General features: G+C 40.7%; 1 protein-coding gene and 1 long non-coding RNA gene across 10 annotated transcripts in view; one reads left to right on the top strand and one right to left on the bottom strand.

The window, feature by feature from the left end:
• LOC144585810 (uncharacterized) overlaps window positions 1-14,144 on the top strand; it is a 256,170-nt gene that overhangs the window by 155,829 nt on the left and 86,197 nt on the right. The gene's annotated exons all lie outside the window — the stretch shown is intronic.
• Window positions 1-14,144, bottom strand: part of XDH (xanthine dehydrogenase) — an 83,379-nt gene that overhangs the window by 25,511 nt on the left and 43,724 nt on the right. For all 9 annotated transcript variants that reach the window (XR_013540373.1, XM_072991104.2, XM_078383011.1 and 6 more), the window contains 10 exons: window positions 11,181-11,365; window positions 10,741-10,915; window positions 9,846-9,935; window positions 9,082-9,251; window positions 8,135-8,258; window positions 7,248-7,367; window positions 5,009-5,105; window positions 3,265-3,386; window positions 2,146-2,279; window positions 1,698-1,785 (listed from right to left, as the gene is read on the bottom strand). Coding sequence is in view for 8 of the 9 variants with exons in the window: in XM_072991104.2 (XP_072847205.2) it covers window positions 1,698-1,785; window positions 2,146-2,279; window positions 3,265-3,386; window positions 5,009-5,105; window positions 7,248-7,367; window positions 8,135-8,258; window positions 9,082-9,251; window positions 9,846-9,935; window positions 10,741-10,915; window positions 11,181-11,365 (1,305 nt within the window). In the remaining variant the exon portion in view is untranslated. The remainder of the gene's footprint in view (window positions 1-1,697; window positions 1,786-2,145; window positions 2,280-3,264; window positions 3,387-5,008; window positions 5,106-7,247; window positions 7,368-8,134; window positions 8,259-9,081; window positions 9,252-9,845; window positions 9,936-10,740; window positions 10,916-11,180; window positions 11,366-14,144) is intronic.

Genomic DNA, 14,144 nt, shown 5'->3' with positions numbered 1-14,144 from the left:
AAGAAGTGTCTCTTCAAATTGGGAGAGGCCATAATGCACCACCTGCCTCCAGGCTTAACGCTCAGATGTCAAGGTTTCCCATCTGTTGAGGTCCATTCCTAAGTCCTTCAGATCCCACTTGCAGATATCCTTGTATCGCAGCTGTGGTCTCTTTCCCTGCATTAATTCTCCATACAGGAGATCTTTTGGAATTTGACTGAGCAATTCTCACGACATGCCCAAGCCAACATAGACGTCGCTATTTCAGTAATGTATACATGCTAAAAATTCCAGCTCATTCCAGGACTACTCTATTTGAAACTTTGTCCTGCCAGGTGATAACAAAAATGCATTGGAGACAACGCATATAAATTTTCTCCATAAGGTGGTGGGGGGAATCCTCATTTAATTCAATATAGTTATGTATTCCCTGTTACTGCCATGATTTTGGTTTCAATATCATGTATGTTTTCTCAAAAGGTTTCACAGCTGGGATCTGATGGTTGTTGTGGGTTTTCCAGGCTGTTTGGCCGTGTTCTGAAGGTTTTTCTTCCTAATGTTTTGCCAGTCTCTGTGGCCGGCATCTTCAGAGGACTGGAGTCAGAACTCTGTGCCCAGAAAAACTACAACAACCATCATGTATGTTTGCTTGTTTGTGAGTTTGGGTGTTGTGGGTTTATGAGTTATTCTTTGTTGTAAACCACTTACAGTTTTTACCACTAAGTCAAGCAGTTTATAAATAGCTGAAATAAAGAAATTAAAGGTGGAGAGCTAGGCAGGGTGGTAATGTGCATCATTTTACCAAGCACACATTCCTCCTTTCAACATTTTCACACTACTGCATACCATCCTTATAACAGGAAAGGATGGACTAACTTTTAATGTAAGCTGCAACATTATATAATAAGGATAAGGAACATCTTAACCCCAGAGCCAAATCTATCCCTCCTCGGGTCCCAATCTGACACCTTGGGGTTGCCCAAAGCACACCCCATTCCTCATGATGTTTTGGTGGTTCCTCAGCTTGTTTAATCATTTCCCAGCTTTTGTAATTTTTTTCTACCAATTGCAAAAGGCTCTCTTAAAGTCTACAAGCTGATAGTAAGAGCTTTAGTTTAAAATATACCAGTATTTTTGGTGCCACACTTTAGTCTTTGTTCCCAGTCACCACTGAAATGCAGTCCCTGAGAACATCTCTAAAACTGAATTTGGTTCTTGAATTTTAAAGAAGTGTGGCCCCAGCTAGTGTTGCCCACTGGGCATCCATGGATTTATGTTTATAGGATTCCTTGCTAAAAAATTATTGGAGTAAACACATATAGGACCCAACTATAAAGGAAATAGCAGTCAAGCTTTTGGAATACTAAGTGCACAAATTATCTCTCGGTTCCCAATTACTCTGTTTGGATGTGAAAACTGGAAAGTGAAGAAAGCTGGCAAAAAAAGAGATTCATTTGAAACACAGTGTTGGAGGAGAATTTTACCACCACAAAGACAAATAGGTGACTGCTAAACATGACTAAACTGAGGCTCTTGTACTTTGGACACATACAAGAAGACAAGATTCACTGAAAAAGACAATAATTCAAGCACTACTGCACTACTGTGCTGAACGAACCTTCCAGAATGTTGTGTTTTTTTGTACAAACCGTTCCCCCTCCATTTGTTAACTTGTCTTTTGTTGGGAGGATATAGTTCTAAAAAGTCTCTTCTATTACCTTGTACTGTCCCAAAAAAGGATGTCTTCCCCCAGAAATCAGCATATCTTCATCTCGATCCAGCATGCATCGTACCGGGCGACCAGTCCTTTGAAGGCCAAGAATAAGAGTGCAGCCTGAACATCAGTGAATCTTCTCTGAATACCTTTAATATCTTAGATAAGGAAGAAAATCCCCTTGTTCACTATGGAATAATTTAGGAGCTTATGTACATGGTGGGGAAAGGAAGGCAGAAACATGGTCTCTTCCACAATGCAGAAAACCACCATCATCTCAAATTCTCAGCAGAATTTCAACTTTAGGGAGAGGAGAACCATCTTCTTAAAGTGCATAGAGAAGATCTAAATATGAATTCCAGTCCTTCACTTGGATTTCTCAAGCAGATGGTGGTTGTCTCAACACAGTGTTCTAGGATGGCCAAACAGAAGCCCCTTCATTTACAACTTACTTAACTGCAGCCACTGCTACTGCTGTAGATACAATAGTGCTTCTTGTCTCTTTTCCTCCAAAACCTCCTCCCATTCTCTTCACTCGAACCAGAATCCGATTTGATGGGACCCCCAAGGCACTGGCAACAAAGTCCTAAGAGAGAGAAAAGGATACCTCAGTCTAGAGACAACAATAGAGTCTTTGAGAACAAGGAGAGTGTCCTTCTTCTGAACAGAAATATGTAAAATGGCTGGCACTTGAGAAATCATGGTTTAAATTGGAATGAGCCCAAGGTGAGCAATTTCAATACATCCAGGAGTTATTCTTTTTCCCCCCCAAAGACCTCCCACAATAGTCTTTCACAAAATCACATACTCACATGCAAACACACAAAAGTAGTCACATCTAGTGTAGGATAATTGATATCATAGAATCACTGATAATTGAATAATTGAGTTGGAAGGGGCCTATAAGGCCATCACTTGCAACTGCCTGCTCAGGCCAGGAATCCATATCAAAGCAGATCTGATAGATGGTTGTCCTATTTTCTCTTGAATGTCTCCAGTGTTGGAGTGCTCACCACCTCCTGAGATAATTGGCTCCATTGTTGTACTGCTATAACAGTTTTCCTGACATACAGCCTAAATCTGGCTTCCTGCAGCTTAGTCTGTGGGGAGGGGAATGACTTCAACCTATTTAAAAAGTCAGTCATCACCTCTGGAACCTTCCAGAAGCAACAATTTACTTTTTTGCCAAGAACAGGCTGAAGACATCCAAAAACATAAAAGGAACATGGAAAGGTCACACACATCCTTGGTCACACTTTACTACTCCTGTCCTAAGGCATGAAAACTCATTGGATAACCTTAGGCCAAAAAGTTCCCTCAACTTGACTCATCTGACAGCATTGTGAGGATATATATTGGAAAGGAGAATGATAGATGTTTCCTTGAGCTCACTGAAAAGGAACAGGCTATAAATGGAACAACAAACAAATACAGAAATATATACATCACAAGCAGAGACATGTAACCATACGTATAAGGTTAAACATTAATTATAACTTAACGTATTTTTATTTATATAAATGTGCAGCATCACATCCTCCGATCAAAACTCTCACAAGAGATTGGCTCACCTGGGTTTTTGTTAAATTCTGGGTAGATACAAAGAGCTCCATTTCTCCGTCTTCTTTGGGCACAGCAATTGTGCAGTGAGTCTCCAGATAAAAATGCTCTTGTCCGCCAATATAGATCTCCCCTGGGGTTGAGAAACACTGGTCAAGGTGGGCCCTTCAAATCACATAACATCCTGAGCTCAATGGATTGTTTTTATGGATAGTGGGAGGCTCTGTCCAAGGTATGGGGTTGAAGCAACATGAGCCCAACAGGATGCAAGCCTTCCAAATCCTGAAATTCCCTTCCTGAGTGCTATGAATCTGAGTGCCCAGACATGAAACCTTGTACCACCACTCTGATCCATGCCACCTTCCTGCCATGCTCAGAGGCAACCTTTTAGTATTCACACTTGTCCCTGGTATCCTTACCTTCTTCACATGAAAATCATCAGCTCTTCCACCACTACCCATTTTCTACCCACCCCCTCCACTTGACGCCATTCAGCTTTAAAATGGCTCAAATCAAGCTATTGACTTCTTAGTACTCGACATATGTTCATAGACTCAGCTTTTTGTGCATCGCTCATAAGTCTACAAAATGCCATTCCAAACCAAACAAGGATTTCAGCACAATAGAACTCTTTCTTGTCATTTTAATATTCCAGGGGCCATAAACTACTGCACAAGGATCTGTAAACTGTTGGTCTTATTGGCAAAATGTGTAAAAGTTTTTGAAGTGTTTTTGAGTATAACTAACACAGCAACAAAATGAAACAGCATCTCATGCATCTCTCCAGACTACTAGTACCCAACCCTGAGCCCCCAGATGTTTTTGGACTACGAATATCTTTGCCAGCACAGCTAGTGGTGATGGTTTATGGGAGTTTTAGTTCAAGAATATCTGAGGGCCTGAGATTGGAAACCACTGTTCTAAATGGTCCAGAAGTGACCATTTACTTGGTTTCTTGGTTTACTTGGTTCTTTGCCTGCCACCACTGTTCCAGCAAGGGCCCACTCGCCTCCAAGGTCCACTCATCTCCACAACCAGAACAAAGGAACAAAGAACTGTTTCCTGGCTTCTAGGCTAAAGACCTCTCGACTACATGATTGTCCAATACCTGTATTTTTTTTTTTACCATCAACATTACTGACATAACTTATTACATATAGCATGATATCAACTCTTTCCTGGCAATGTGCCAGCCTGTAATGTGCAAGACAAGTTGTTCATGATGATGCTGCAGAACAGCACAGTTGACTCCTCCAACTTACCCTTATCACAGGATGCTTATGCCAATAATGTCCAGTGTTTATAATACAATTGCCACCTTCTCCATCTAATTTTGTTGTATCTCTACCCTTCTACTATACTTGTATATGCCTAATACTGCACTGCATGTGTCTGAAGAAGTGGACGGTACCACATAAAAGCATGTGCAGAAACAAATACCATCTGTAATACTGGACATGGTGGACCTTGGTTTGTTTAATGGGTCTGGAGGCTGCAAAGGCTGTTGAATGAATTGCAGCTTCTGGGGAACCGTATTCCCCATCAGACTGCCAACAAGGGCAGCATCCTGTCATGTTGCTAACCTCTAAATACACTGTTAGGATCATGAAATGATTTTCAATATTTCAGAGGTCTTGCCCATTGCTAATTTCTTTTCAGTGAGGGAATTTCAAAGTTCACAGCAACAATATCCTTCATGCAATGACTGGATAAAATGCACATTGTCTTATAAGGAAAACAGACGTGAATGCTTACCATCTACAATATGATCAGCCTCTTCAAATCCTTTCTGGACATTTCCTTTCTCGATCTTCCTTACCAGTTTAAAAAATGACTGTTTCTCAATTGCTTCCTGTGAAAATTATTCAAAGATCATAGACAGACTATCTTGCAAAAGCTACTTTTTCTCTCTGATACAGATTTCTGTAATTTAACTGAGGTTGGATCAATAAACATAATCTGGCCTATTTTGAATCTAGGATGAACAGGTGAAATTCAGGGAAAGCAGATTTCTCGTGCTATAAATGCTGGGTTGTTTTTGTTTTGTTTTGTTTTGTTTTTTTAATGCTGCACATAGTGCAATTTCCTGAAAGTTGAGTTAGGGCAACTGGACTTATTACTTATTAAGTTGAAACATTTCACTACTCATCCAAGTAGCTTCTTCAATCTGAAGAGAGTTGGTAGGAGACCCCCCCCCCCGATATATCCTCCACATTGGTTTTACCCCCTTGTTCTGAATAGACTCCTTAGATGGCCAAAGGAATGGGGGGGATGAAAATCCCACTTCTGCAGTCCTTCACTACCCATTGTCATGGGTCATTAATGGTCGTTAACAGTAGTCTTTCTGGTGAGTATGGTCCTAATCTGTCTGGGGACAGATGAAAGGGTATCATGATAAATAGGAGACCGATTGTATCTAAGACCTCCACCCCTGTTGAGTAATTTAACTGATTAATTATATTCTATATACACATGTACTGCCTTCCTGACATCTCTCTCAAACCACCTATCTTCTTGGTCCACAATGTGTACATCTTGCTCATCAAACGAGCGTCTTCTGTCCTTCAAATAAAGGAACACTGCTGATTGTGGTCCCGAGACATTGCCCTTCCTGTGCTGGGCAATTCTCCTGTTTAGTGACTGTTTGGTTTCTCCAATGTAGAGCTCCGAACACTCCTCATTCCATTGGACCACATATACTATATTGCTCCTGTTGCATTTTGCTGTCCGGTCTTTTGAGTGGACAAGTCTCTGCCTTAGTGGTTTTTAAGTGCATGGGCATGTGGTGGTTACCAAAAATCTTTTTGAGCTTTTCCGACACACCTGCCATGTAAAGAATGACCAGGTTCTTCCATCAGTTCTGGGTCTCAGACAGTTCCATTGTCCTGCTGGATTGGGACATTGCCTTATTAAAGGCCCATTTTGGATATCCACAGGCCTTAAGGGCTGTCTTCAGATATCTGTTTTCCTTTTTCTTGGCTTCTGTGGAGGTGGGGATGTTTCTTACTCTGTGATTTAGTGTCACAGATGGAATAACCTATCTGTCTCCTATTTATAATGCTGCCCTTTCATCCGTCCCCAGAGAGATCAGGACCACACCCACCAGAAAGACCACTGTTAACAATTGTTAACAACCCATGGCTATGTGTGGAGAATAACCTCACTTGGAGATAACCTCACCTGGATGACTGAGAATCTTTACAGATATAATGCACTTTCCTATTCTGCACAAGCATTGTGCCTTCAGGAGCCCAGTTGCTATTTGATCAAATCTAGCAGTATCTCCCATTCATTAGGATGAACACACCACATGTATAATCAAGTTTTTATTTAAAAGGACAAGCAGTTGTGCTGTTGAAGCTAAACAACTCTGGCCATTGTTTGGATTTGTGTATCCAAGGCCTCATGCTTGGGGATCAAGTCCATGGGCAAAAGATTATGCATGAAAGCTTCTCTTCCATCATGAAGTCCAATTTGCAGACATCAAAAGGCCCCTGCAGATTATGCATTGGTTGTATGCAATTGAATGCAGCTTTTAAATATATAAGGCTAAGAGAATCAGAAAATTGTATATAATGAGAGTGAGAGAGATTGGCTGAAATCCAGAGTAGGAATAAATTGAACTTATGGAACAGTTGACTTGCCAAATTTAGTGGACCTACTGTATTTGCAATTTATGACTCGATATCAACACTTTTTACTGGATTTAGCTATGTAGTATTTTTCTTTTAGTTATCTGCTTAGTTGATTTACATCCCATTTTTATCCCAAAATGGTGACTCAGAGCAGCACAATGGATTTAAGGATACAGAAACAAAAAATGAGAAGTTATGCTATTAAAACATAATTAAACAAACTTTGGCATTAAAATGATTGAATTAACGAGTTTAAAAACAGTGCCGGAACCTTGAACAGCTGCCCTCAAATGCATCCTCAAATCATTCAGGAGTTTGGGACTTGAATTGAGAAGCGTCACATTTGTACGCCGTCTTACCTCAATGGTGACAATAGGAGTAAGGTCTTCATATGTGACTTTCACTGCTCTAGCTGCTCTTCGAGAATGCTCTTGCGTGTCTGCCAATACTCCACCAATAATGTGGCCCACGCACGTGACCTAGGAGTCAAGAGATATTTGTTTATTCACCGACCTCTGAGAATCTCGGATTACTGTTTCTTTGCTATCTACAATATAACATTTCATTTTGGAAGAATTACCTTTGAACCCTGCCTCCAGTTAAAATGGGCAAGAATCTCTATGCAGAAAGGCTGCTGTTTAACACTAAAATGCTGCTGCAAGGAACAAAGTGCTCAATGCTACCCATGCATGTGCTCACAGATGTCATTCTGCAAAACACACAACTAAGGATTGGTGCCACTTAAGTTGTAATTCTATGCAGACCTTACACAGAAGTCTAACTATAAATTAATCCCACACAAGGTTTAATACAACCAAAATCGTAGGATCTATCATCACTTGCAATGCATCACTGCAAATAGTCCAAGTGCAAATTTGTGCTTGATCTTATTTTCTGTCCCTAAACTACCCTGCTTTTTATTCTACTTCTTAGTTCTTGATGTATTGATAAAGGCTGCATAGCAGAGGCATCAGCAACCCCACAACTGGTCTGCAAAAAAGGGACAACCCCACACTTTCTCCTATGTAATCACAAACTCTTGTATGTTTTTAAAATACATAAATTTACTGCAGAACCCTCACCAATTTCTTCTGAGAGTAGGAACTGGTGAGAAAATACTGAAGTTTTTCACTTTATTAGGCACTCTTTGCTAATATTTGATAAATTAATTATCACTGCCAAGACTGAGCCACACATCTGAACCTCTTGGGAATTGCTATGCAAATGATAAAGTAAATCTACTTACAGTGTCCTCTGCAAAAATAAGCTCATCGTTGGCAATCCCAGTTATATTGCTCCCAGGAATGTCCTTAGCAGAGACAAAACACAGAAAGCCAGGCACATTCTGGGCCTCTGTGCTGTCGATGGAACTGAGGGGAAAGGGTAGCAGAGAAAAGAGTTACTCAATGTTACCTAGTCACATACTGTACATAACTTGTTTGGCCTGTATTGAAGAAAGAACTCTTCAAGATCTGGCCACTGGCTACTAGGCCACATTTTTTTCCCAGTCTGGCCACTCCACTTCAGAAGTGTGATCCCTGAGCAGTTGACCAACCTGAAAAATGGCCTCCAGGCCTGTAGGAATTGTCCATCTCTGCTGTTTACAACTTACATATAGCTCATACATATGTGTGAAACACAAGTACTGTGATAGCTAGACAGACTCTATAGCAACTACAGACCTTGGGAAAAACTCTGGCCCTCCCAATCCATTCATCTTTGATTCCTCAGATGGCTACATCCCCATTCTTATGAGACTATTGTTTGACCATTCCCCAACTTTGTCTCTCCCCACCCCATCTAAAATTATGACAGTCTTCTCCTGAAGCATAGTAGTAAGAGCTTTAACTTCCAAAAATGCTGGTGTGTTTGATTCATTCTTCTGCTTGTGGTCTGACCCAACACTAAAATGGAGTCACAGAGAACATCTCTGAAACAGAATTTGGTCCTCCTGTTGAAAGAGTTCCCTACCCTTGCTGAACAGCTGAACACTTCCAAGCATACTTCCATGCCTGCAGATTTAAAATGTAAGTGGGTTGCCTATTATTCTGGAACATTCATCTGAGTCAGAAGGTGAATGTAATGGAAATCCTTGCAGTATAAGAGATACCTAAGATGCAACCCCCACAACCATAATGGTGGGCCTTTGGGTATTTGATAAAATATTATTTTTGCTATAGGAACAATACTTACATGATCTTAGCATGGGCTTTTGTGCTGGTAACTAGTGTTAAGTAGAGTTCATTCTCAAAGTGAGGTATGTCATCACAATAAACTGCTTCTCCACTTGCTTGTTTGGCAGCTGAAAGATGTATCAGGGGTCGTCCCACAGTATCTTCAACGGATTGTCCAGGTGGCACTTCCTGACAAAAAGCCCCAAAACATCAACACTAAAACCCCTATCAAAGTCTCTCTCTCCAAGATGCTAAAAATCCAGAGTAGCAACAAGAACATGAACAGGTTAAGACATTCATGGAATTCAACAAAAATAGCTTCTGTCCAGTGTTAAAATAAGTAGGTAAACATGCTTTTAGTTACATTGGCTGAAATCTTCTTGCACAGCCCTGTAGGCTGATGTTGATAATGCCATCAATCACTACTGATTAAAGGGAAATCATCATTGATTAAATGTGATTTCAGGGTGCACATGGCCCACACACAGTGCGACAAAGTAGTGTGCACTCTGAAATTGCCAAAGGAAGTCTTCAATCAGCAGCAATCTGTCACTGCTGATGTTATCACCAGTATGCAGCAACATCTCAGCCACTCAATACAGAATTATTTATAACTGCAGAAGAAGTGAAGAAACAGTACAAGTGGAAATAAGTTCTTGTTCAAAATAAACTCTGAGGAAGAGGATAGCTAATTTCCTAGAATGCAACAAGGATACCACATAGGTAGGTGGCAGCTACCAGACATTATATTTGGCTCTTGGTCATTTGATTCTATTTACTTACTTGGAAAAGCTGCACGTTATGAGCAGGGTCCTTATGAAATAAATCAATGGCACTTGCATACCGTTCAGGTACCACATCACCCAGATTATTCTGCAAATACATTTTAGAAACCTGATGTTAGTTTCAATGAGCCTAGGCAAATGTTTTCATTTACCTAAATGTCTCATTTTTAAAAGCCTTCCCAATATTTCATGCCAACTATTCCATTTCTGCCTGTGCCTGAGGACTCAATGCACCCCACTTTGAATGGTTGAAAAGATTAATGCATTCCATATTTCTCTGTCACAATTTATTTGAAGAGGGATGATTCCCTTTTTCCTTCCCCTATTTGCCCCTTACTTCCTTTTGCTGATTTAGGATGATAAGCAACCACCCACTCAGCACTGGGAAGTTTTAGATGGAGAAGGGCTAGATGGGTATATGTTTTCCCCCTTAGTCCCCATCAGCTGCTACATGTTAGAATTCTGTTTAAAGTTCTATTCCGCTATGATCTGTGTCTACAAGTGGGCTGTTTGAGGGTTCTCTGAGTTAGAGGAGAGGCAATGCCCAATTTACCCTAAATGCCCAGTGCCCATTGACTCCAGGTTATCCCAAGCATTCTTTAATTTGGCAATCATTTTGTTTCTGCCAAGAGTTCAGAAGTGCCTGCCCCAAAGAATATTTTTTTCCTCGTGTCCCAGTTTTTAAAGCACAGGGTAGCAACTGTGTGGTCAAGGGCTCATGAAGCCATCAAATCCTTTTTAGCAACTCCTAGAAGCTCCACCTACCCACATACACACATGAATCCCAAAATGGGATTGCTCACTCTTGTTCTAAAGAACCTCTAGAATTCAACAATTTCAGCATATTTGGTGAGTTGCTGCTAAACCTTCAGCACAGCCATGGATACACTCACATTGCCATTGAGTTCCTTGTGTAACTTCTGAAGCACAGTGAGATAGAACTTAAAGAAGAAGCTGAGCACAAGAGTTCGTCGGAAATCCACCATTCCACCCGGTGCTGAAGGGGACAAATTCATCTCATCAGCTAGCGCACGGCAGGCTTCCTGCAGCAGATTTTCCTTCCACTCCCTGCCAAGAAACAAGCCATAAGTTAAAACCCAACTCATTTCATGTTTCCCATCGTCCATATGGCACAAGTCCTCATATCCAGCACAAATACATTGCTAGAAAAAAGCGTTGTCACAAAATGAGCGCACCCAACAAAAGCAACCCAACACAAGCAACACTGTCAGCAAGGTGTTCTACAGAACTTTTCCTGTGAACCTACTGCATTTTTCAGGTAACATTGTAAGAAATGTCCCCATTCTGCAGGGTCAGAATACCAGTCCTCTACCTTCCAATGAGCTCCTGACATGTCCTGATAGCTAGCACAGTGGTCGGAGCCATTCCTCCATAGCTCAGTTTAATGTCCTGTATGCGATCAGTTCCATCATGAAACAGGACTCTCATCCCACAGGTCACAATGGCAATATCATCTTCTCGCCGTGAAGCTTGCTTGAATGCTGAGAAATATTCCCCCTAGGGGAAAAAAAAGGAATTAAATCTTTATACTGATTTCTTGGTCATAGGTATAATCAGCAAGGCAAAAGATGGCCAAATAGTCCTTTTCTATGAATTGAACTGAACTCTAATAATCACTTTTCATACAATTTGAGGAGAGGAGAGTGATTATAGGAATTGGCAGGAATGGCATCATAGCAAAATATAATGAAATTCAGGAAGAGAAATGTACATTTCTGCCAACCTTTGAATGTAGTTCAATATTATGGGAACTCTACAAAAATTGTAATGTACTATCTTCAGTTCAGGACAGGAGGTCATTTTGTGTCTAAAATAATGCTAACATATATAATGTCATTTGCTCTGAAACAAAGATTGACTAAATTAAAGAATGTGATCACTAGGAGGAGTATTACTATGACATTTCACATTTTCTTTGCAACCTACATTTGAACCCAAAAGCAATTTTAAACATGTTTATAAGTATTCTGGCCTTTCTCACCAGAATACTCATAAACATGTTCAAACCCACCCATAAACTCAAACATAGGTTAGAGGGGGGAAATGACATATCCTAGAAATCCTCCCTCTAGTTATTACAATGTACAAATACTTCTGTCTGAATTGGTTGCAAGCATTTTTTCCTCTGGGAACACTTCAGGGTCTTGAAACTGTAAACTGTAAATGAATGAACGAACGAACGAACATATGGACAAATGAACAAACACAAAAGAAACAAATAAATAAATGCTGTGAAGATTATGCACATCGTACTCTTCTCAGACACAGGACTAGATGCAATGCCTTCCAAAATGTATTTTCAATCTGACTGCAAAGTTGTTTGCTTCAGTATGAGGTGCGTGAAGTTCTCTCATGCATGTAGTGTAGGCCTTGGGGAAATTAATTGCTGGACTGCACCACCCATAATTCTTCAGCAGCATGGTCATGGCCATTTTGATGGGGAAATCTGGGAGTTACAGTCGAAAAAATAACTTCTTCAAGCTCCAAAGCAGTTCCTTAAGATCCAATTTCACGGCCATGATGTTTATTCCTTATTTCAACCCCTTTTGTGTACATCAGCATAAATATAAAAGCAGAGAAGATTTATTTGTTTGTTTCATTTATAGACTGTGTTTCTGACGAGGGGACTATCTAAAATCCAGATAAACCTTCAAATGACAATGTCTGGAGCCTGCTGCTTATATTTCTTAGACAGTGACAACTGATTGAATAAGGTACCCTGACAAGAACTCAGCTCCAGAAACAAATCGTATTTCTCCTTCATACATCATTTCAAAATATATTTCCTGCCCTGTCTTCCAGGTTTTGTTAGTCCCTTATAGCTATGTAGCGTCTTATTTTCAAAGAACTCCATTCACCAAAATATGACAAGCGCAAGTAGCCGAGCCTCAGAGCAAAGCCAGCCAGGCATGCAGCCCATTAGAAGAGTGAGATGTTTTGTTAAGTGTGCTCCCACTTCACCCCCAGCACTCTCTTCACAAGCAGTTCTGGCTCTGGGCCTCCACACTCCAAAGCTGTATTTTTCAACAGCTGTCAAGAAGTGGATCAAAGCACTGCTCATGCACAGGAGGCTGCCTGGCATCATTTGAAGGGAAGAAGCAGCAGCATTTGGTAGTCCCTGCCTTTTCCTATTTTCACAAATGTATCACTCATCAGCCCTGGCATAATACTGTCATCCTATCCTATGTGCTTTGCTGCACCAACACCACTCTGTCACTCATGACTGTGGTAGTAAATATTTTTTCCTCTTGCTCATAGACCCGTCACTGCTTTGTAGGAAAAGAACCGGGGGGAACAATATCACCTGATTTCTCCAGAGAAAGGATAAATTCTCCAGCAGTTTCTCAAGGGTCTTCTATTTCAGGGAAGAGAGACAAAAAGACAGAACAGTTCTCAGAGAAACATCTGCTGAGAACTTTTGGCTCAACCCTTGGGTCCAGTACATTTTTTGTACTGTTCTTCAGCTTATCTGTAACAATGCAAGATGCTCTCTCTCACACACACACACAGACACACACACACACACACACACACACACACACACACACACACACACACAGAGAGAGAGAGAGAGAGAGAGAGAGAACACGTTTCTCCTTCATTTTGCAGCTTCCTTCATTGATCCAACTTCCTGTTCAGAAAAAAGCTCTGAGAGGCCACCTTATGAAATCTTTCCCTGGACTTTAACTGAAAAATGAGTTCAGGAGATGTTACTAGTACCCAGATAAAGTCAAAGGCAACACATGGACTTCTCAGCGACTCCACTAGGTAAGGTAAGCTTCACCCATCACATTTTCTGCAAAGTTTCTCCGCTTTTGATACTATTTTCAAAAGGAATTTCTTTTCTATCAGATTGATTAGGAATGGTCAAATTTTGTGCAAGAGAAATTTTAAGCACAACACCAGTATTTCAAGGAGCAGCTGCCTGTGTTAATATCTGAAATGGGAACTCGCAGAGGTAGGGTTGCCAGATACATGGGCACTAAAAGGAGGACATAGAAAGACAAAAAGGAGGACAAAGGAGGACATATTGAATGTTTCATTTGAATCATTCCAGATTAAATCCACAAACAATAAATTATTATTACAATAGCTGCCAATAAATGTCTCTTAGTGAACTGACCAAGAAACAGTCATGTTAAGAATTTAAAAGAAATTCAATTGAGCCTTTTTTTTTTTCAAAATACCGGGGGTGGGCGGTGAGATGGGGGCGGGGAAAGCCAGGGGGAAGGGGGTCCTTCCACCTCTCCCCCTCCCATCCAAAATTATAACATAA

The sequence above is a fragment of the Pogona vitticeps genome, chromosome 1 (assembly GCF_051106095.1).
Source record: "Pogona vitticeps strain Pit_001003342236 chromosome 1, PviZW2.1, whole genome shotgun sequence".
Lineage (NCBI taxonomy): Eukaryota > Metazoa > Chordata > Lepidosauria > Squamata > Agamidae > Pogona > Pogona vitticeps.
The sequence above is the reverse complement of the archived record's forward strand: the minus strand, read 5'-3'. Positions and strand labels throughout refer to the sequence as shown.